The 25,261-nt window shown below is 37.5% G+C and overlaps 2 protein-coding genes across 16 annotated transcripts in view; one reads left to right on the top strand and one right to left on the bottom strand.

Moving 5' to 3' along the window:
* LOC139959012 (uncharacterized) overlaps nt 1–25,261 on the top strand; it is a 46,163-nt gene that overhangs the window by 12,182 nt on the left and 8,720 nt on the right. For 2 of the 4 annotated variants that reach the window (XR_011789942.1, XM_071956506.1), the window contains exon 2: nt 13,587–13,793. Coding sequence is in view for 1 of the 4 variants with exons in the window: in XM_071956506.1 (XP_071812607.1) it covers nt 13,631–13,793 (163 nt within the window). In the remaining 3 variants the exon portion in view is untranslated. Of the gene's footprint in view, nt 1–13,586; nt 13,794–16,885; nt 18,401–19,230; nt 19,318–25,016; nt 25,148–25,261 lie in introns of those variants that run through there. The other 2 variants (XR_011789940.1, XR_011789941.1) reach the window with 2 other exon arrangements.
* Nucleotides 1–25,261, bottom strand: part of LOC139959008 (ras-associated and pleckstrin homology domains-containing protein 1-like) — an 84,410-nt gene that overhangs the window by 52,992 nt on the left and 6,157 nt on the right. For 7 of the 12 annotated variants that reach the window (XM_071956490.1, XM_071956492.1, XM_071956501.1 and 4 more), the window contains exons 2-4: nt 14,107–14,239; nt 11,498–11,603; nt 2,774–2,806 (exon numbers count right to left, since the gene is read on the bottom strand). In XM_071956490.1, coding sequence (XP_071812591.1) covers nt 2,774–2,806; nt 11,498–11,603; nt 14,107–14,239 — 272 coding nt within the window. Of the gene's footprint in view, nt 1–2,773; nt 2,807–11,497; nt 11,604–14,106; nt 14,240–19,022; nt 19,215–23,115; nt 23,579–24,392; nt 25,023–25,261 lie in introns of those variants that run through there. The other 5 variants (XM_071956498.1, XM_071956491.1, XM_071956495.1 and 2 more) reach the window with 4 other exon arrangements.

The raw sequence follows: 25,261 nt of genomic DNA, 5'->3' as shown, positions 1-25,261 counted from the left end.
AGTATGTAGTAAATTAAAAATTTGTTTCAAATTTAAAAAAATTAAAAAACTCATCTGTGTTGCACAAAATTTTAGCAAGCAATACCTGTGAGACTTTCCAAAACATTTCACCATGGATAGAATTCCCAGACTTTGATGTGGTTCCCAGTCACTGGTAAATGGGTCAAATTACAAAATTGCAGTCTGAAAAGTACGGTACAGTCTGGCAGTGGTAAAGATATTTACTGAATGAGAGCATATTTGGTTACTATTGAGTATACCCTTAACTTTGGAATAAAAGATAAAATATCATTGTGCATTTTATCATTTTTATCATGAAAATGAATGTTGATAGTCATAACATGTTATGATACTTATATTACACAAACTATGCAGTACTATTAACCACGGAACCATATTTTTCATGTTATTGTAGTGAATATAACTAGTTAATTCGTTCTAATTTCACCAATAAAGCATCCCATTTCACCAGCACAGAATTTCCATTCAAGAAAGCCCAATAACCCATTCAAATTGCACCGCTGCCCCAAGCAAAGAACAATAGGAAGAACAATAGGAGAGAAGCTTGCCTTAACAATAGCAAAGACATAAACAACCGGCAGGTTCATTCATAGAAGGGCCTCTGATCTCCGTCTCCACCAACTAGTACTATATATCAGGCAAGATTTGACAAAGCTGTATTTTGTCATTTTGGGGTGGGGGAGAGGGGGGGGTTGGTGAGGCAGTAAATGCTCAAGTTGTATAAATAAATATAATATCTCACAATTAAAGTAGGGCATACAATTTTTCAAACATTACCTTTGCAATTTCCATATTAATTGATGTTCAAGAAGGTTTGCATTTTCTATTCACATAATACATAACATAAACAGGGGCAAAAAATGAGTTATTCCGATGATAACATCTTTGCCTATTTCAGATTATACCTGTTTGGCTATTTCATTTTCTTATTTTTGAGAGAGAGAACTTTTCTTTCGTTCTTCTTCGTTTTCTTCCGTCAACGAAATATCCTTTGTGTAAAGCGCAAGGGTTTTGTTCTTTTCATACTTTCAACTTTCAACAATGTGTACATTGTTTCATGACTTGCTCTTTCCTTTTCAAACAAGATGGCAAATTCAAGAGTCAATCTCTTGCAAAGTACAAGTACAGTAGGAACTGCATGCAAATTTTGTCAGAATGCTTACTATATATTATGCCTGGTTTTTAAATAAATCAGAACAACATTTTTGCTGAAAAATATATAGAATATATATATATATATATATATATGTATATAAAATATACACATACACACCATTATAAAGGGTGGAAGGTACAGTATGAAAATGATGTATAATAGATTGAGTAAAGAGGGGAGGAATAATTAAAGGAATAATAATTTTAAAGTGGGTCAGATGCAGGAATGGGATAGGATGGGATGGGTTGAGTGAGGAAGTTGATTGGTGGGTGAGTATGTGTGGTAGTATAAATGGGCGGTGGCCTCAAGGGTACAATATAAAAGGGGCCGAAATATGAGTTACCATAAACCATACATTTTGTAACTACAATGCTTTTCAAAAGTTCACAATAGGTGCACTTTTCATAATACAATTTTTTTTGGTATTATGAAGATATTTGAAATTTTATTATTAAATGGTAAAATTATTGCCAGCAGGAGGACACAGAGGATGGATAAGAGATGGAGGGAAAAGACAAGTTTTGTCTGTTTTCTCCCCTAATAGCACCACCAACTGGTAAAAATGTGTAAGGATAGGAGAACGGTTACAGAGTGAAGGTGAAGGAATGGGAAAATATGAAGCAAAAAGGAAGGAAAAATCAAGAAGTTCAACTGGCAATTTGATTTACTTAGCTACCACATCAACCCCCTCCCCCCCCCCCCCGCCTTCCACAGCAATATTGATTTGTAAGCTGCCCTCCACCTGCAATCCAAAGCTTAGCACAATTAACCATCACACAGCCATTGTAAGGAAATAGCAGCTCACAGTAAACACAGCAATTTTTTTTGGGACCTATTTGCAACTTATACACATTCAAAAAACTGCAAATGTTGTCTACAGGGCAGCTTAATAATAAAAGTAGACTTTGATAAGCTCCCTTCACACCACCCCCACATTCCCCCCCCCCAAAAAAAAGGTCCTGTTCATATACACAGGCCTTCAAATATGACCCATTCATCCAACACTATATTGTAATACACAAGTTTGTAGTCCACCCCATGCATGCACCAAGTGGATGTGCAACTACAACATTAAATCTAAAATCATTACCCTCCCAAATTCTCCCTCCTCTCCCTACTACCCCCTCCCCACCTCCTATCCCTACCCCCCTCCTTCCACAACCATCCCTCAGTCTTCAGAGCACATCAATTGTAGCAACATAATCCATTAGTATTAAGGAAACATACTTAAGAGCTCAGGTGGACCCAAACTTTTGGTCTAATTTTTCCTTATCCTCCCCCCCCCCTCCCTCCCCTCCCATACTTCCATGAATCTCATCTTTGGCAATCTACAGAAGCAGGAAGGATGATTCCAGTGAAATTGTGACACAATTATGACAACAAGACTAGTACTGTGTTAAGGGAAAGGAAGATCCCACAGTGAGAGGTACTGTGAAATCCATGCAATTTACTGATATTCTAATGAAGACTACACTGTGTTATTTACAAGATATAGTGACAATAAGGATACAAAATGTGTAAGTATATCAGAAAACCGCAGTTATTAGAAAATTTGCAAAATGCAACAGAAAAAAAAACAAACAGAAATGAAGCTACCTCCTTCCGAACTTCCTCCAATGTTAACTTGAGCTAAAAAAACAAAAAGGGTGTGAAAACAGAAAGGGAAAATAAACATGATAAATTAGTTTCCTGTCAAATGAGCCACTAACCCAATTACAAGAATGGCTCTAAGCTTAATGATTATCTGTCGCAACCGTCTTTGAAAACTGTTGTTATCCGATCCCACATTTTTTTTTTCATTTTCGGTACCACTTTTATTTCTTTAAATAGTGTAAAAAAAGGAAAACAAAACATGATAATTAGTTTCCTGTAAAATGAGCTACTTCATATCCAATAAGAGAATGGCTGTAAAATGAGCTACTTAATACCCAATAAGAGAATGGCTGTAAAATGAGCTACTTAATACCCAATAAGAGAATGGCTGTCTGCACAAAATTAATGATAATACTGAATGTTGCAAATCTTTGAAAACCAGTGCTGCTTTCCAGTCCAAGGTTTGTATTTTTGTTTTTGTTTTCTGTACCAGTTTTATTTTTCTAAAAATGACCCTTTAAGCCTGACATTGGTCTGGAAATCAGCTTGAAAGCATGGAACCAGCCAATAAGGCATGCAGTTACTTTACGTTGCTAAGCAACCACATATGCATGTAACCCACGACCCCACAGATGCTAGGTTTCATATTGCTACTCACAACACCCCCCTTTATCTACTCGGCCATAACACAGGGTTCATAAGCAACAGAGGCTTATTAGTCAAAGTGACTGGACTACCAAGTCTAGCCCAGACAATTAGGTCAACTCCTCGGCGTATTTTAAGTAATTATTCGACATCCGATTAAATTGTCGGCCAAATCGCTAAATGCACGATGGTGATTTAAGCCGTCGGAAGTTTAATGCATTCAGCCTCCCATATTCGCCGTGGAATCACTAATTTATTCCCGAACCTGTTTTTTTTAAGTTTCTGATAGTTCAACGACACTAACAGCACAAAGAATGACTCATGTATAATACCAGCCATCTCTATCGGGAGATTCGAGCCGATCGTCTGCCACATATTTGATTAAAGCCCAGAGACACTCACTCGCGGTTGAACGTGCACAGACGAAAGAACATTGCTTCAAAAATTTCTAACCCCTGGCAGTGAGATTAGAAGCTTACAGTGAAAGGTAGAAAATTAAAACAAATTTGATAATCCTAAACTGCTATACAGTTGGCTAATTATTGACACTTGGAGGCTGCTGTAATATTCTCAAATGAATGAAATTATGAGCGCCGATGACTGCACAAGACAAAACATGAAACAAAATTGGAGAGGAGTTGTTTCATCTTTTTGCAATTTCTTTATCAAATTGATTGGGGGAAATGGCCATGGCAAAAGAAGCTTGTGTACATTGCAGGGATGCACCGGATATCCGGTCCGGCCGGACTATCCGACCGGATGGTGAGCAATTATCCGGTTCCGGCCGGATATTTTTCAAAATCCAGCCGGATCTTTTTCAAAATCTGGCCGGATCTTTTTCAATATCTGGCCTGAATTATTCCTTAAAAAGGTGTTGGTATTAACTTAAATCAATGTAAACTATTTCCAAAAATTAATAAAAACATTCAAAGTAAGGAAAAATTAGGTTTAACATGTTTAATTTAATTTTCTCAATGGTCTGACCCACTGTTTCTAAAGATAATTCTTATTAATGATTTTCTTTCGTGTAATGAAAAAATCCGGTTCCGGCTGGATTTTATCCGGCCGGATTTCATGTACTATCCGGCAAAATCCGGTTCCGGCCGGATCCAAAAATGTTCATGGTATAAAACATACATTGTTACAGTACATGATAGGTAAAATGATACTCGAACAAAAGTGAAAATTATCAACCAAATTACATCCTAATCACCAAACACTTTTGATGATGTGTGTCAAGAATCACTAAATCTCTGATATTTCTCAAATGGAATAAGATATTTCCTATCATTTTCTAAAAGTCCTCTGTGACAACATTTTTCATCTGACGACGACGACGACGACGACGACGACGACGACGACGACGACGACGACGACGACGACGACGACGACGACGACGACGACGACGACGACGACGACGACGACGACGACGACGACGACGACGACGACGACGACGACGACGACGACGACGACGACGACGACGACGACGACGACGACGACGACGACGACGACGACGACGACGACGACGACGACGACGACGACGACGACGACGACGACGACGACGACGACGACGACGACGACGACGACGACGACGACGACGACGACGACGACGACGACGACGACGACGACGACGACGACGACGACGACGACGACGACGACGACGACGACGACGACGACGACGACGACGACGACGACGACGACGACGACGACGACGACGACGACGACGACGACGACGACGACGACGACGACGACGACGACGACGACGACGACGACGACGACGACGACGACGACGACGACGACGACGACGACGACGACGACGACGACGACGACGACGACTTTTAATGTTTGATATAGATGTCAAGCTGTGGCTTTATCTGAACATCTCTGAATAAAATCTTAACTTCTCGACTTCGACAAAACTCAGCGTCTTGCAGTCGGTTTTGATAGGACGCCCCAAAGATGGACGACATCAAAACACAAAAACAAAAAAAAACCTTGGATTAATTTACACTCTAGAAAATCAGCTTGATTTGAGAGAGGAATATTTGAAGCTTAAACACAACGTGATGAATTAAATGGGACAAAATGGGACTTTTTGAAAACTGAGGACCGTCAGGCATTGAAGCTTAACGTCACTGCTAATTACAAGAACACACAGCGGACAGAATTATTCCATTACCGGTACACGGAGACCTCCTCTAAACAGTGCTTAATTAATTCCTTCCCTGAGGAACATTTTAATTCAATGTTGACTTTTACAACAACAACAAAAGAGGTACAGCTTTAATTTGGGATTCATGTTTTCTGAATTTAGGTGAATGAATCAGTTTGACAAACTTTTCTAATTTTATTGCTACTGCACTTTGAAGGGATTGGTGTAATGGTGTATAATAAGTAGATATTTACATAACTGTAAACCAGAGAGGAAACCCCTCCCAGGGGTTACTTGCCTTTAAATTTACATTACTGTACATATGCAGCATAAGAGTAGTTTGCAAGCTAACCCTGGCTGAAGTTCATACTGCATGTATCTAAGCTGACCTTTGACCTCCACCTAATGTAGCAAGGAAGTTCTACTACATATGGGAAAGTCAAGTCAGTATAAGTTTCCCATCTTCATTGAGACCTGACCTTTAGAAATTTTGTAGTGTTTGACTTCTGCAAACTTTAAATGAGCTTTCACCTATATCAAATTGTGGAGCAATTTTTAGTTCTAATTTGGGTTATCTATTTTCGCATATAATCTCTTTTGAAGGTAAAGTTCTCAAGATAAAGTACTTTTGATATTTTTACATTTTGCCTGTGGTTCACCCCCAAATGACCTTTGACCTCAACCCAAACCTATAGGGTTCTTTGCAATAATTATGGGGAAGCCACATGCTACATATGAGAACTGCAGAGGTTACCTATCTCGAGATATCGTGTTTACAAGATAGGACGTCACATGCACACTGGCCAACTTTCAAGACTGCATACAGTAAGTTACTTGCCTACCTACAGTAAGGCATGTAACCAGAAACCAACCAGTTTTGGTCTTGAATAATCTGTGCTGGTTCACAATCCTGTTGTATTACTTATGCTGATGTTCTTGGTTGAACTAGGGGTTTCCTTCGGTGAACCGTTCTTTATTGAGATAGTTTCCTGAGTTTAGCACATCACAGGAAATAACTTCCTCTGGATTTATTTGTATTTCGGGAAAGATCTTTCCAGTGCAACTGTAAAACTCACAATGCAGTATCAGTTACTATTACCACTGGTAGTAGTATAAAGCCACTGCTGGTAATGATATAGAGTAACTAATATACCACTGTAGATAAAAAGTTGTCATCATCCAAATTAACGAAAACGGATGCTACTTTAAAAATCCTTCCAAACCAAACACACTACAAAAACTGTTGCAGAATATTTATTTCATCAACTATTATATTTTTATATGTTCAGTTAACATCAAGCAGCAATGTCTGTAATCCTATTACCCCACCCCTTCCCCCATCCTTCCCAAGCTCCCCTCCTCACCCCTTCCCAAGCTCCCATCTCCCACGCTTCCGAAGTCCCTCCACCCTTCTCAAGCTTCCCCCATTCTTCCCAAGCTCCCTCCTATCCTTCCTTCCCATGCTTCCCTTCCTCCTGCCAACCAACCCTTCCAACAATCAAGGTTCTTCAATCATAACTGTCCACCACAAATGCAGCGATATCTGTAATCCTAATACAAACCCCCCCCCACCCTTCCCAACCCCCCTCCCATCCTTCCTACACCTCCCTTCCTCCTGCCAACCAACCCATCCAACAATCAAAGTTCTTCAATCATAACTGTCCACACAACTGCAGTGCTACTGTATATAAGCTGTTACTAGCTGTTGTCATTGAACCTTCCACTTCTACTGCACAGTTATGACACCAGCATCATTTGCAGGAATGGTAAGAATATAGATAACCGTACCACTGTAGGTGCAGTTATCAATCAATGGTCTCTATCCAAATTAGTGGCACCATCATGCAGTACAAAGATCCTTCCAAAACAGATACATTGTGTCTCTTTCATCAACTCTTGTACAGAGTAACATCTGGCTGTTTTATCCCCATCTCCCATACTTCTCCTCAACCCACCACCCCCCCCCCCCTCCCCTCCTGTCTCAGTTCCTCATTTCACCAACATTTCAAACATCCAAGCTTCTCTACAGTTGACTACACCTATAGAACAGCTATGATACAGCTGTCTATTATTGTACATGTATACACATTATTGTACATTCACGAAGTCTCACTTAACCACTATTTGTTCAGGATATCAGTGCCCTTATCAGTACAGGTATTGTGGTCACTTTTACTGGGCACTTATCACTGGTTTCATCTGGTATAAATCACCCAAGGCTATGGCAGTTTACTACCTGAATTCCTTCCCGATAAACAATCAAATGCACTAACGATGCTAAGCAGTGATGTCGTCTGTATTACATCTACTTACAGTATGCTCTCTGCTATCCAATTCCCCCTCCCCTTTGAGTATAAACAGTAAGTTTCAGCTTCGATGTGCATCCCTCCCTCCTTCCCTTCCCCCCCTCCCCCATCCCCATTTATCCCACCAAACTTTCCAACAATCAAGCTTCAATTCAGAGGACTTTAGTTACAGTAAGCAGTAAAAGGACTAATAGCCGGTATCAATAAGGACACACACTGTACCCCTTATTTTCTCGTTCTCTTTTATTCAATAAAACTATTTGGGCAGGGAATAAAAATGTGTGCCAGTCTCCAGCTACCTGATTTAATTCATGTACAGAGCACCAATGGGAATACCTCCACGATTTAATCAATTGTTTCCTCTCCGGATGATATTTGCATTTCTTTGTTCTCTGAGATCTAATATCTTGCCTCAGGGTGTGGGCATTATATAATCAATATTTAAGATATGAATTAATCATGGCATTGTATTGATCTACACAGAGTGTAAATGGCTATATAGCAAACTAGTGTAATAGATCAAAATATAGCAACACTTGGGATGGATTTGAGTATACCAGGTATACTGCGGGGGGGCTTGACGGAGGTGTACAGTAGTATATTGTAGATCAGAATAGTGTAACGTTGTTAATCATGGATGCATGTATACTATTAAATCTGTATTTACACCACTGTAGAGGTTACTTCATACATGTATGTTGTTCCATTACTTCATTGTGATGGATTTTTTTATATCAGAACCTCAAAACTAGGTTTAACATTGAAATGAAATAAAGGAATCAGAATTCAAGAATTTGAAGCCAGAGTAAGTGTTGGAATTAATACTAAATTGTTTTAATTTTATTTACTTATTGAATGGTTTTTTAATCTATAAGGGTAGAAGGCATTCAAATTCAGGTTTACATAATTATTCCATGAACAGCTGTCGCAGTAGGAATGCTAACTTTATGCAGTGTTTGGAACATTTCGACAATAAACTTTTAAATTGTCCCCATCGAGCCTAAAATATTCATGTAAATAAACACTTCTAACTCAAGTGTAACTCAGAGATGGGACTTGAAGTGTGGAGTAGGATATTAAAGCAGTTTCCTGGTGACTTTTAACTTGGCTCTCATTTTTGATATCTGTTTTCTATGTTACCAAATGGGTTAATTAATATTTAACCATCTGATCCACTGATTAAAGGAAACAAAACGAGTATCCTATTGTCAGCATCGTCATGGACCCGTAGGGCACTCCTATCAACAATTAGCTTCTGTAGTGTTTGCCGTTGTCTTAATCTGCGACCGAATTATTACCAAATATTATTCAGAAATTAACATCGGGAAATTACCGTACTGTCAAATCAACATTCCAACAGTATGACTACCCATCCAGCTGTCAATTAAAGTTTAGTTGTGACATAAAAAAGTAATCACCCCAAAACTGAAAACTTGTCAAGATAACATTGTTAATTATCAATGATATGTGTTGTCTGAGAGGTAAAAACTAATGTGTCATGTAATGTTTACAAAAGGGGTGGGAGGGATGGAAAATTGGAGGTGATGATGATATTTATCAAAACAATTTAAAAAAAGGTGTAGCGAGTATCCTCTTTACAAATTTGATCCACTAATATGACAATTGGACAAAGGAGATATATCAGGATGACAATCTAACGACATCATCCTTGATGACTTCCTTGTATCTATGAATAATCTCGCAAGAATGCGCACGCACGCCTGTAGGACTTCAGAATGGTAGATTGATTGTGAAGAGCAGAAGAAGATGGCTGGGATTCAAAGATGGCTCAACGGGGGGGGGGGGGGAGAGGGGGCCGTTGTAAACAGTTGATGAGTCAGATGAGGAAGGAGAGGAGTATTAACAAAAAGAAATTAATTAACAAACCATCTGCGGCCTTTAAGCATAAATATAAAGCTTTGCCCACTTCCTCCTCTGACAAACACCGTACAGTAGGTTAGTTATTCACAATATAGCCATTCATGCAGCCGTATATAAACAGAGACATGTGATGTCAACAAACATCCCTTGTAACTAATTTCTATGTGCAAAAATTTTTCTTTGCCGAAAATAAGTTTGGGAATTTTTGGGGGGTTGTTAGAAGCCTATTATTTTTTTGTTTATTGGTTACGATAATTTCTTCTTTTATTTATAACACACCCTTCCTGCTCTCTTAAGAGTCATTGCCTGCCCTGCCCACTGTATATATTTATAAAGTGATGAATAACAGTCTGGTGCCAGCCTTAAAGTAACTGTATGTCAGAACAGAAATATACAGGATACTGTACTGTACGTGCTATTAAACATTGACGCAAACTTTCCCCAAAAAAAACAAATAGTATCTAAGCAATTTTGAAAAATTTGGTAAATATTTATTATCACTACATTAATGGATTGTATTCTCAATTTTTTTGAGAAATGCAGTCCTCAGTGAATTTCAGAATCATATCAAAGAGCTGCTGCTTTTTGCTTTTACAGGTACTTTTTAGTCTATTGAAAAACTTTTTAATTAAAAACTGAACTCCCCATAAATAACCCTGACAGTCATATTTCTGGGTCTTTAATGTGAACTTGAAATTAGCAGCTACCTGATATGATAATATTAATACACAAAAGCCAGAGTTGTCTACAAGTTTGTCAGGTGATAATTGTCAAAATCATAAGTTACCAATTGTGTTTGGGCAAGTGTACTTAACACTCACAAGGTGTTAATGAATATATCTTCTGAAATGATGTTCTAAAACTTCAAAAATGCCAAACTATTTTACATGCACAGATATGGCACTTGTATAATATACTGTAGTGGTTTCATAAGCAAAATCCTTGCACACAGATTTACTAAACAATATTATGAACAAGGTTTATTCAAGTTTCCTGATGACTGAATTCTCCCATATTTAGCCCCTCCCATCCCCACCCCCCGGCCCCAAATCAAGGGTTCAGTTTTTGGTTAAAAGAATTTTAAAATGCTGACCTCTCATGATATAACAAACGCAAACCCATCATGATGTCACACACTCTTTGAGGGCCATTACAGCCAGTTGATGCCCCTGTAACATACATCATTGCTTGCAAGACAGTTGCTCAGAAAAGAAAAGAAATTTCAAACATAGTACTGTATATACAGTAGAGAAGAGATAGCTGCTCCTACTCTCATCAAAACCATTAAGCCTTGTTAAAATTCTGGTTGTAACCAACATTGAGTAATTTTTACAAAATGCTTGAGAAATGAATTATTTTGATTTATTTTGTTTCTCCACTTTTTTATCCAACTTGATAAATTCAGCTCAAAGTCATCAGTGGACAAATTACTGCATTAATTACATAAGCAATGCACATCTTAAATTACACGACTTTCAACAGCCCACCAACTCGACGATGATTTCACCCGGTAATATACATAAATTGTCTCAACCAGCAATTATGTAAAATCTACCTTCTTTTTAATTATTCAACATGATACATGGGCAAACACTTCCCTGGAGCGACCGCAATTTACCAGATTTGCCGTATTCATGATCTGTAATGACTATCTCTGTACGCTGTGGCACAAACCTGCAAGGATGATGTACAGTGTGAGACATTTTAATCTATTTAAATCATGCTCGTTGCAACGCTACTCACTTTCTAGGTTGAACTGGGAAAATCTGAAGTTGTCGAGAATATCGTACGACGGTTGAGGCATTGGAGATGTCGGCAAATTAGCATCAACAATATCGGAATCCATTTGCTGCGAGAGAGAAGAAGAAGAAGAAGAAGAAGAAGAAGATTGTGAAGAAATTGAGGCATCGTTTTAATCCATTCTTCCTTCCACAGACAAAACAGGTGTAGGACGTTTAATCGCCGCACACGAGTACTAAAATGCACGACTGAAACATTGTCACGTTTTGTATTACTGGTGAGGTTGAAGACTTGGCTATCGAGTTAATAAATTATAGAAGAATGAAATATTTAAAAAAGAAACACAGAAGGTCGGGACACTTTTCAATAAAATGTTTGCAGGCACTTTTGATTACTCATTCACCATCACAGAAAGCATGCTTTGAATTTAACAGGTAGTAGAAGTTAATAAATTAACAGCTCGGGGTTTATATGTCATGAATTTTACATCGCCAGGGATTTGAATGATTTCATTCTGTTGTACGTTAATATGTAACAGGAAAAATAACGTAAACTTCAATTTTGGGGAGCTACCACATAACCACATGCAGTAGACAAACGATGACCCACACCGTGATACTGATTTTAGCAAGAAAACATTCCACTATTTTTTAATTTACTACAGCCACTTTTCCCATCTGACAAATTCCTGGGGGTATTAAACAAATTCCCCCCCCCCCCAAACTTTCCTGGGTTTGTATTTACGAGTAGCGATACTTACCGATCTCGTATCAACACATACATATTCCCATCATACAAAGTTACAAAAATTGGTACCATTTTAGAACTGCGCCCTCTGTGACCCACTGCCCAGTCTGCCATTAAGGACCTACATTGAAGGTACAGTAACAATGTGTTAAATTTGGGGATCGGTGATAATCTTGACCTATCACCACTTCTACACCCAAAATAATTAGATGATTACCAACTACACATACTGTCGTTTACTGTGTACAGAATTGGTTTATCAGGAGGTCAATAGCAGTCTTCCTGTTCTGAGCAAAAACTTTCTTGGTTCTTTCGAAAAATCGGTTATACAGTAATACAGCTGTCTGGGTCAGTTTCTAAAATTTCTCCTTTCATTTCAACAGGTTAAATTGTAACTTAGAGAGACACAGACCATGATCTTCTATCACAAATACAAACTGTATATTTCAACCAAACTGACCCTCTGTATGTATTTATAGAGGTCTTCCACACAAATAGATGCTTTGACACTATGGTGCACTATTTATATTTGACCCTGCAGGGATAAACTTTTCCCATCAAAGTCTATATTTCCTATCCGTGGTTTACATTTGTCTGTACCTTTAAATATCCAGCTAATTGCAAAAACAGTATAGACTCTAAGTCCCTAAAGTTTGTTGTTTTTCTTTCGGTTTTATCCTTGCTTTTCTTTCCTTTTACCTTTCGATATTTCCTCTCTCGATAATATTTACCGTAACTGTCATTTCACTTGTACTAATGTATATACTGTATATTGCTTTTGAATACATGTTGTTTTGCTCTAATCTACAGTTGTTTGTTTGCCCTGTTTTCTTTGGGATTCCTCAACTTCAAGTTTCTTCCTTAAACTTTCTCAGGAAACTCAACAACCTTTTTGCATACATCTATTTATTTATATCTCATTTATTATTTTAATAAATCCTGACTCTCAGCATGTTTATGTGTTTTTTTTTGGTTTTTTTTGGGGGGAGGGGGGTAATTATGTACATCCAACAAAAGAATAAAATATAGTTTTAAGACATGCATGAGATGTCTGATGCTAAATGCTAAAAGTAACTGGTTCAGGCATTTGAAAGCAATGGGAAATGTACTGTATTCTCAGCAATGCTAGTTAATAGTTTTTAGATACCATACTAAATTTGTATTTAACCTCTGATACTACTTGAATATCAGGACCTCTCAGTTATTCAGGTCAACGAGGAGCGAAGTAAATCCAGGTTATCATACATCCACTCCCCAACTCTCCACCCCCCCCCCTCCCCACCCATCCCCATTTGTATCCACTACAATTAAGATTCTTCAAAATGCCTTTATTATCTTTTAACAGTTCAAACTTCTCAGTGAACAACAGAAGAAGTTTTGATTACCAAAATGGCTCCCGTAAGATTTGAACAGAAAAATTGCCCGAAAAGTGGTAGAATGAGAAGGAAGGCCATTGACCGCGAGGGTCCAGGGAGGGTCATAGAGGGCGTACATTTCTACAAAGGCTACCAGTTCACTCTAGGCAAGAGGTACTACAGTTGTGAAGAGACAGGTAAGCATGGAGCAAAATCAATTTTAATTCACTGGGAGGATCTTTCATAATATTCAAGGCATTACTGTACATTATTTATCACAACTACAGTAGCAATGCCAATGCTTAATTGTCAGATGGGAATACATAGGGCCAAGTAAAGGTAACTTATAAAACTAATAACTATACAACTATGACCACCCAGACTTAAGCTTCACAATTCTATACTGTCAGCCATTAACTAGTATCTCTCCAAATATTTATCTTATGTGACATAAATAAATCACAAAATGACTGAACTGGACATTGGACAGATGAAAACTAGGTTTAGTACCTTGGTCATATTCTCTAGTTCCCCCAGCCACGCCCCTAGGACCTGGTCAATGTCCTGCTCTTGGTCGCTGTCTGCCTCCGCTTCCATCTCGTCGCCCTGGTCGGTCTCTATATCATCAACGGTAGAGTCTGCCCTGCAATGTTAATGAAGATACAAGAAAGTTAATTGTAATGAGGCTTCACTACTTTATAAAGAATGGATATCCATTTGTTGGTCCGTTTGCAGGAATACATGAGATTATGTGCAAGGGGAGGGGAGGGGAATGGGGAAGGGTGGGAAGATACTCTATTTAAACTAAGAAGCGGTTCATTTTGTCACTAACAACAATCTTACATGGGGAAATTACTGTTTACCTTGAAGGAGTAACAAAATTTGATGGAAATTGACCAATGTCACATGTATGCCTTGTTTCTATGAAATTTGTTTCCAACATGTGATCTACTATGTAAGTTGTTCTTGTACAGTGCATTAGCCTACAGTACCGTACAAATAAGATTATTTTAAAGGAATGTCAAAGACATTAATCATGTAACCTGAACCAAAATGATAGTGAACCTCTACAGCAGATAACATTAACTCTAAGAATGTTGATGATATGAGGCCCACAGGCTATCACCATCAACCCCCCCCCCCCTACAAACTACGTAATCACTTAATAGCTATCCCCTCCTTCTCCCCCATTCACCACCTACCTAACTATCACAAATCACCGTCACCACTTATTACAAAAACATTTTAAGAAAATTCACACAACCTAGCAACTTCCCCTATCCCCGACCCCCCCCACCCGCACCCCCCGCTTCTTCACCGCCGTTCACCCATTGCAATATACTTTTAGTATCCATTAACATTGTAGCAGAATGCAACCCAGCCTGTCACTCTATAGAACCTCCTTTCCACACCCCACCACCTTGCTAAAGTTTACATTTTCATCGAATGCAACACTGCAGAATCTTAATTTAACTTCAAATCTATGTAAAGCAGCTTCCTAAGTATATTGATCACCCTTGATGATTTCAGCCGCTGTTAAAGTGTTTTTAACTGATCCTCCGAGGGGTGAATCGGTCACACGTATTAAGAGGCTACAGCCTGGATGCTCCCTGTGATACTGGGAAACATGATACCTATCCTAATTTTCAAAAAGCTCCATTTTCCATAGCTCAGCAAATTAACATCTTTGCATGCATCCCAGAAAGATACGGATCAATGAAATCATTACATCTTCTCCTTGTGCAAACCTCACAGCCGGAGAGGAACTTCACTCGTGTATGGATTATCGGTATCAACACACGCACACACACAGAGAGAGGCTAGGATTGTGTACCACTATCAAGTCTGCATCTACTGTATATACAGTACATTACTGTATGACCTTTAAAACGCGACAACAGTCTGATGACAAATATACTGAACTATTTTCTCTCGAGGGAAATTACTCCCGGCACCGGTTCATGTGCAATTTCCCCAACCACACAGTACCATTGCTCCATCAAAATTAATTAAAATTGGTAATGAACCTACAGTACACAAAGATTGGGAACAACATTGCTCTGTGTTGAAAAGGCATTTATCATATAGACAAACACTATCCATAGGAGAGTGAATATTCATAAAATATGTTAATGTTGCATGTATGTGAGTAAAGTAGCAAAATATCTTTCCCCCCACAGTCCTCCCCCCCCCCCCCACTAAGATTAATGCCCTAGAAATGTTGATGTAACTTGGTGACCATAAAATTTGTCTAATATAAGATTTGCAAACGACAGAAGCTGTTGCACTATTGATTAATAAACCTTTCTGTGTTGAAAAGGCAAATCATGAAATCATACATAAAGATGATAGGACTGTGAAAATTTATAAAATATGTTAATGTAGCATACGTGAATAAATTATCAAATTATCATTCCCCCTCCCCCCCCCAAAAAAAAAAACTTGTTTTATGCCCTTCAAATGTTTATGTAATTGATGACCACAAAAGTTGTCCAACATAACATTGCAAGACAAAAGCTGTTGAATTGCTAATGTAACCCTGGTGTCATGAATGACACAGTGGGTTTGTTGTTTTCACTTGTTAGTAGAAGTAGTTTCTGTCAATAGTGTAGATAGTTTTAATTAAAAAGAGTAAACAGATACTTCCTGCCTCTGCTGAGTATATTGCAGATTAGTGATGGCTATTTTACTTTCACAAAGCCTTTTTGTATGTATCTTTGCTACTTACTGTATCTCTCCTGAGATAAACTGAGGCTGCTAGACAATAGCGCTTGTGGTTTATACCTGGGACAATAGTATTTAGAGTCAGTGTATTAGTGGGAAAGGGTTACAAAATAGCCCAGAGCTGGGGAAGGGAAGGCACATGGTGACATGAATATTTATAAGGACTAATCCATCATGTATATTACTGATTGGTCATCTTATTAGTTGGTCAACGGGATCTTTGCTAGAAGTAACCAATAGGATGTGGGGAAGCCCTGTGGCCTAGAGCTGTTGTCACTTGTTGTCACATAGTTCTGGTAACATTGTATCTTGATATAGTTTGAGATTGTTTCTTCATCTGGAGAGAGCAAGACTTCTCTTGCTTGATCTATTGTACTTATAATATTTTTTATTAAAGGAAAAAGTGTTGTATAAATAGGGAGTTTTGAAGATGTTCATCATGTAAAGTTATATTCTTAAATTATGATGAGAATGTCGTATTAGTATCTTTTTGGCCACTGTTCTGGATCTTGCCGAGATGGTAACCATGGATTTTTCATATTTTACTTAATTGCTGTTCTTGGAGGCTACCTGTACTTTGTATTGACCTAAGGAACCGGATGCTACCACCGAGCTGTAGATGTCACTATAACCCTAACTATTTTGTTAAATTGTCATACCGTTTTGTGAATCGCTGGACTGCAGTATATTACCAAGTCTATTATGGAGCACAGTGATGTACACCAGAACCTTAATTCGCGAAAATGAACTTTCCGCGTTGAAGCAAGAAAGCGAGCAGTTCGCGACAGTACCAGTGTAAAACCAGATAAGTTTAAGTATTCTTTTATTGTAACCTATGTCATGGCCATAGACAATAAGTTTAAGTTTTTCTAAGTTCTAAATGTTCAGTGTATAGTACAGTGCACACTGTAACCTTATTATTGTTAATATTGTCTTTACCACCTGTGCTGCATCTTGATGTACAGTGTTCAGTACCACAGTAACCAGCATGTTATGTCACCACAAGAGTTAATATTTAAGAGTGTGGTCAAGTTGACATATTTTGTAATGTAGATACTTTTTATTGTTTTGTGCCATTGATAGCCTTATAGCATCCCCATTTCCCACAATTGGAGGATTGAAAATATAAGTAGTTTATGGTACATTTCTTTGTGTTTTGTGTCTCTCATTGTAAACCTGTGTAGAACTGACTCAGCAGTTGTTTTGAACATCAGCATTGAACCATTCAGACATGGAGACAATTTTATCCTGTCTTGAAGCCTAGGCCCACTTGATACAATATTGCTGACCCATAGTCCTAATTACCTTTACCGAGAGAAAGGAGGGGCCACACTAATATTTAGCTTAAAACCTTAATTTATTGAGGTCTGCCAAAAAAAAAGCCATGTTGTGTATCATAAACATTGTTGGCACATAAAATTGACAGTTTTTCTCATTTCTGTGATATAATGATAACACAAAAGCTTGACTGTTAGACTACTAGTATTAATTAACATACCTCACTTCTGGAAAAAGAATCATAACTTGGATAATTCAATGTACTGCCACTATACATATGTCACATATTCCTATTAAAGGCCCATACTATATAGATTTCTAATTTCTTAATTTAGATAGAATACATTCAAAATTAGCTTTCAAAACATAACACAAAAGTTTGACTGTTAGACTATTGTATTAATTAACATACCTCACTTTGGGAGAAACAATCACAATTTGGATAGTTCAATGTACTGCCACTATACATATGTCACATATTCCTATTAAAGGCCCATACTATATAGATTTCTAATTTCAAAATTTAGATAGAATACATTCAAAACTAGTTTTCTGATTTGCATATTGATGGCTAAAACAGCTTACCTGTCTCATCTGCCACATGCACTACAACAACCCTAAGTTACAATTCACTGTAAAAATATTTACAACGACAAACCAGTTCAAAAAATTAAATGTACTGTAATGTACTAATTAAATCACAAAGTATAAAACTCATATGATCAACTCTGAAGATGGACATAAATAAATACCTACATTATATTTACATAAGGCCAACTGTGCTGTATATGTTTGCACTGCTTTTAAAATTTGACAAATAGTGGAAGAAAAAATATAATCAAAATGTTTTTGTGCACTCCGTGCACATTCAACATCTTAATATGCATGTTATATAGGCATGCATCAGTTGTTACACCGCATGCCAATAACATGAAATCATTTGCCATGTTATTTCCCTTCCAAATTGGCTGTAACTATTGGGGAAGTCGTTACAATAATAATGATGATAATAATATCAATTTAACCATTGAAAAACACATTGCAAATTATATTTCTTTCAGTAGGTGCCCGAAAGGTTCTCAACATATTGCCCGAATTTTCACACAAAAATTTCGTCGGGCTGCAGCCCCCCCCCCAGCCCCCTTGCTCCTACGCCTACGCATGAAGGCAAAAAACCCCAGAGAAACCACACAAGTCTACAAACCTTTCTCAGTGACAATGCCACCCCCTATTGATGACATTGCTCGACAATTTCTTGCACTTTTTATACGAAGAAGTCCAACAGACACCCTACACATTAGCAGAAGTTTGCTTATATATTAACTCTACCATTAGCTCTGTTTTATAAACAGAACTACGTATTTCTTGACTCACAGTCCAGTTTGCAGCCAATGTGGCAAAAAAAAAAAATAGGCCCAGAATACCTGCAAGTTCCGAACGGATAACTTAGTATCACACAGATTCGAAGATTCCCTGTGTAGCAGCAGCATTGAAAAAAAACATCAGTTCTTCTACTGAATGATCATAATTTATACTTCAGCGGACTGAGAAATTTGTGACTATTTTTGAGCTATGACAATTTAAAATGATCTGCTTCATGTTCAGTTTAATGTTGTATCGTAAACGTTACAGATCTATATACCGAACAAGGAAGGAAGTTACTGATGGACTACACAGTACAGTATAGTACCTTTTACAGTAGCTATATATACAGTACAGGTATGTATTTCAGTGCTGGCAAAGTAAAAGAGTAATACAATGTCTAGAATATCATAACTGCAGGGAAGGAAAATATAGACACACGATACTAATACATCGTTTTTCTTTTCTACGAAAACTGACATGAAGAATGTACAAAACATCATCAACCACATACTGTACCTGTAGTTAAAAAATAAATGTTGGGTGTAAAAAAAAAAAAAAAATAGCAAATTTTATACTATTATGTTAAAGCTAACAAGTTTCAAGTTCTGCAATCGGTGTACCAAGACCAAAGCCTTCTCACACAACTTTTTACAATTTTCAGTTTACCCAGACTCATTTGTAACTTGTCACACCCACTTACCCAATTAAGCATGCACAATTCAAACAGTCGCTCCCAGGGTACCTCAGTGGCCACATTAATGTGTCCCCTGGGGACCTTCCCAATGGGTGCAGCCACAAACAAGCAAACACAACTATATGTACAAGTTACTTCTCACGCATACATGGCACCACGTTCCCATATATACACCTGGGTGAAGAGAGGCAATGGAGATAAAGTGCCTTGCACAAGGTCACATGTAATGATCTGGCAAATTGCCTGGATAGCCATTTGACCACGACACCCTCCTCTGAAAATAAAAGTTTTAAACTCTTCCATTATAGACACTTCCATTAGGGAAATTACACAGTGCAGTAAAATCGGACCCCAAACTCACTTGACCATACATACATTCAATTCCCTTTTTCCGGCTCTTTTGTCAGTCCGTAGTACTTAAAATTAGAACGCAGCCTGGACATTGGTCAGCAGCATTGACCAAAACTTTTTACCAATCAAAAAGTGCTGAAAGTTGTCAAAAGCACTTACCTGCACCTTTTCCCCTTCTTTTGTAACTTTCAAAAATGGCTCAAGGAAGGAAAAATCTTTTGAGCATGGAAGCTGGCCACTACTTGTTGAAGATATGCATACATGACAAATATCTGCTTTTCTAGCATTTTTTGGGACAAAACTTGATTATTACCTTCAAAGTCAAGATTGCTAATACCCACAAACAATTTAAAAACTATTTCAATCAACCTCTTTTCAGAATACGACTGTTTGTATCAGCACTTCATAAAATATGCCACTGAAAAATTTTAAAGTGCCACTCACAAGGTTTTCCTTAACAATATGTTAATCATTTATCATTTGCTAGTTTAATATGATTTGGTTAAAGTGACCTGATTGTTACAACAACAACAAAAACATAATCATCACATTTGTAATCAAACTCTATATGGATATTGTCAAATTATTCCAATATTAACTCTTCGATAAACAGCTGAATTATTAAACACATTTCATGCAGTACAAAATAGTATTATGACTTTTGCAAAATTTCACTAGTAGAACCCATGGATGCACTTTTAATAAAGTACATCTAACATCACAATAACTCAAACACTTGTTATTCAAGTACATCTAATATCATACTGTATTAACCTTTACACTTATTTTGATATAGTGCATCTAAAACCATATATCAATCAATTCCCAACTACCCTAGAACGAATGTTTCAAAGGATGCAAATATATTAAATAAAATTAACAGCCTGTGGGAAACTGTTCTGCAGTCATCAGTGAGGTTTACCAGACCCTATCATTAAATGTGGACTACAAAACCTTAAAACATCGGAGCCACGTCTCATACACAATGTACCCATGTAGAGTAATCAACCCCAGCAATCAATTTAAAAACATTAAATCTGTACATGTATACTTCGGGGAACATAATGTATGGGCATACACTTGTGGTAAGGAAAATAATGGATCATGGACACAGTGCATGTAGAAACCTCTTATTTTATTTTACTTTCCAATTCAATGTAAATATTTCCATGTTCGTCAACATAGTACTGTAGGTACAGTGCATACTACTTACTGCACAATGCTGCTTTACAGACTATAAGTACAGTGGGTAGACATTTTGTCCTATGATAGATTTCCTGGCCCAAATCTGTTCTACAGTTTGAACTTTCAAAATTCACATTTTACCAACTTTCAATTGCAAGGTCATGTCACACAGTACTGTAACAAGACTTTACAGACTGACAAGGGGTCAGCATCCCACAGTTAACAACAGGGATTTTGGGGGATGATTTCCCATCATTGGTGCAAACGAAGGCAACCAACTTAATTAGGGAGTTCACAGGGAAAGGAAGACCTAGTAGAGTTTCATTTGCTGTTGAATTTGACACATTCTGGTGGTACCAGAAATGGGAACATCCGGAAGAGCGTAATCTGTTAAGTTTACTCCATCAAACAGTAGTTATTGCATCAAGAAATTATGAAATGACACAAAAAGACAACACAACATATTACATTACAATAGATTTGTGGGGACACAGTATTTTGAGAATGGGATTGAAAGCTAGTGTTAATAAATCGTTAATTAGGAACAACCAACCGAGTTAACATGTACAGTATGCAGACGGCTGTGCAGAGGGCTTGTGGAATATCCACTTACGCATGAGTATTCACACGGAAGCCTTGGTAACAGTAAAGTGAGTAAACTTAAAGTATAGAATACTGTACAGTAGTACATTACACTGTACTTTAATACACTACTCAAAATAAACAACAATGACCAGGTGCAAGACCCCAAACTAATGTAGATCCATTTTGTGCAAGCATGTTACTGATCAAATCCTGTCACGTTTGTTTACAAATTATAAAATCTTCGCTGCAACAGCATATACAATACAGTATATAGTTTGTGGGTGTACCAAGCAATTACTACACCCTTGAGTATTACATTGCACTGTGGATACCAGGTGCATTGATCTTGGCATCTGGATTCCAAGAGCATTTTGCAATCTCCCTCGTGGGGGTCATGTCTCGCTTGAAAAGAATATAGTATTGAATGCTGAGTATTTCTACCAGCTACGCAAACTTGTGAGGCTGATTTCTTCTAGACTGAAGCCAATATTTTCCTACCGGTCCATTTTGCATAATAAGAGTTTGCATCACCGATGACTTCCGTTTCACACACTAAATTGTATTTAGTATGTCAATAGTTGTGACAAACTGTACAGTAAAATTGCCATTTAACCACGCACAACCTATAAGACCCTTACTTGGGATGGTTAATCAGGATCATATGCTGAGCCAACTAAATCTATTTTCTTTTCATTTTTCATCTCTTTAAATTCCATTTTTTGACGTTTGTGGTAGTTAATGTTTAATGAAATTATCAACTTTTGCATGGCTATACACAGTACTTCTTCAAATTTTAGTGTACTGTATTGTGGGATACTTCAATTCAATTTGGAATAATGTGTCTAATGTACTTTATGATTTTTTTTTGTATAAAGCCAAGATGGCTGTTATTTACACTAGTACTGTAAGTACTAAGCATAACACAGCATGTACAGTATATCAATTTAAATACAGATATAGACTTTTCACCATTCATCAAAATCTAAAGTACTACATTTGCACAATACAGTAACTGATATGGACAGCACGACACTTAAGTACTTGTTTACATAGATTTATAATAATAATAGTTATTTATAGATAATTCATTGAATGTTGTATTATATATGTACTGTAGTGTAGTGTAGACTACAAAAAATTAATCAGCACTCAACTTTTGCAAAGCAAAATGAAAACTGACTTTTGTCTTATAATAGAATATTGAGAAAATGTATATAGTGGGTAGCCCAGGTTACCACATTAATCCAAAGAACATGAACGTGAACAGTAAAACAACGTAAACTAACGGTTATATACTACTGGTAATATTAAGAGTTACATAAATATGCACCACTTACCTTTGTGAATAATTCCAGGCAAAACAACCAAGACACACCTACAGTGTCAATACAGAATAGACGAAAACAAGCACTGTCTTGACGACCCCCAAGACCACCGCTAATTATATACCAATAACACAACACTGAATGATCGGCGATGAGCAAGAATCCAATTAAAATTCACAGGCTGAAGGCTAACTGGTTTACAGCTGTTTCCATTAAGGAAATTCAATCATTGGTTTTATCTACACCTGTACATATATATAGCATGTACTGTATGTAGGTGGTAGGTTAATACATCCCTGTGTTAGGGTGCATTGTATATGTATCCAAACGTTACGTCAACAGTAACAGAAGTGATTGTTCTCCCGACATCCTCAAGCTTGTTAAAAGAACAAGCAAGTTCTATTTTTGTTTTAACAATGCTTCCTGTCTATATGATGTACAGGCTTGAGTATGATAATGTTAAAGGCATTGAAGACTCGCCCCAAACCGTGTGCGTTCATCTGAAAAAGTTAACTTTCCGTTGCTTGCAAGTGACGTTTTGTTCGTGTCACTACAAAATGCAGACAATAATGAAACGTGATACCTTGTTATCTTTTAGCTGGACCTGAGATGTCCATCGCTGTATCGTGTGTACACTGTGCTGTGGGTATTGACCGCAGCTGTATGTACTGACTGTACACTAGCGTCTAATTACCAATGGTAGCAAGCTGTTTGTGTATTTTCTGGGATCGATGGTGGTGTCTAACACTTCTGTTACACCTCATTCGAAACTAGGTCAGATTACCGGCATTAAACGTTTCTTTTTGCGCGAGTCTTCACACCCTTTAAGCCCGCCTCATTAACCTTTAACAAAAATATTTATGGCACGCATCCTGTAACTAGAGGATGTTAACAGCTGTTCATATGGACTGCTGTAATTTTGGAATATTCATATTTTGTTGACAAAGCTTTTGAACATGAAGATACCTTCTTAAGAGCAAGGTTAATTATTGAAATACTTTTCTTCAACTTAACAATCTACTCCATCATAAATAATACCCTGGTCAGTGCATACGTATATAAGAATTTAAATTTGTGGGTTTTGTACAGTAACTATGGTAACAATGCAGTAACTAGGGAAATGCATTTCCATGCAGTATTAACAGCTGGAGCAGTTGCTGCTGGAAAGAGAGTTACAAGTGCTTAGTCCCATACAGTAATCAATGCTTCATTTAAACAGTATGCAAAAACCCTTACTGTATTTATAACTGAACGAGAAATCAAAACGACAAACTGACCACTATGCTTACCGTTTATTACTAATTCTCAGAAGTAGTCGCTCAAATGAAAGTAAAACTTAACTGTTCCATTTACAAAGATTTCATTGTGGCAATTCCTTGTTTCCATCAGATCCTCACAAAAATCACACCATTTTCAATAAATACCTTGTAACTTTAGTTGAACAGTTTCATGTACCACTAACAAAATTTAACGGTTGTAAGGTGCTTCTTCGGGGATAAAGTTACGTCCGCTTTTAAATTCAGGAAGGTCCAAAACTGATCCTAAAAATGCATCCATCAAAATGAGATTATATTATCTGCATGTCTAAGTTTTCTTCCACCATATGATACTCTGCTATGATTATATGACTTCTTCAGCTGTCCCCTTAACCAGTATAGCAGTACAGTAGTCCAGTACTTTCACTGTTATACTGTACGTCAGGTGAAGTTTACTACCGATACTAATGTTACTCACTGTACACACACTAACCCGAGTGATCTTCGACAATCACACAAAACAAAATGTTTTTTCTATACCATATCCCTGCTTCAGGCAATTGCAATTAATGACAAGCGACCTTCAATCTCTGTCACCTTGTTGTTGCTTCCTTCTAACTCTTGTTTTCAATTTTCTTTGGCTTCTTACTCTCCTAGCACAGCTGACGAGAACTACAGTTCAATTAAAACGACGTTCCAGATGTCGAAAAACGTCAGAAAGAACAACATCGCTGTAACCCCCACTTATTGGCACCACTCTCTTTTCCATTGCCTAACTCTGCATCCTAATATTGTACACGTACACACAGTGACTTTCCTGCACGCTGTCTATTTTTTATTCCGCTTATTCTTCTTCTTCGTCTTTTTAATGCATCCACCGAGCTAATGAGCATATGGATTTC

The sequence above is a fragment of the Apostichopus japonicus genome, chromosome 18 (assembly GCF_037975245.1).
Source record: "Apostichopus japonicus isolate 1M-3 chromosome 18, ASM3797524v1, whole genome shotgun sequence".
NCBI lineage: Eukaryota > Metazoa > Echinodermata > Holothuroidea > Aspidochirotida > Stichopodidae > Apostichopus > Apostichopus japonicus.
Note: the sequence above shows the minus strand (reverse complement) of the source record. Positions and strands in the feature narration are given on the sequence as shown.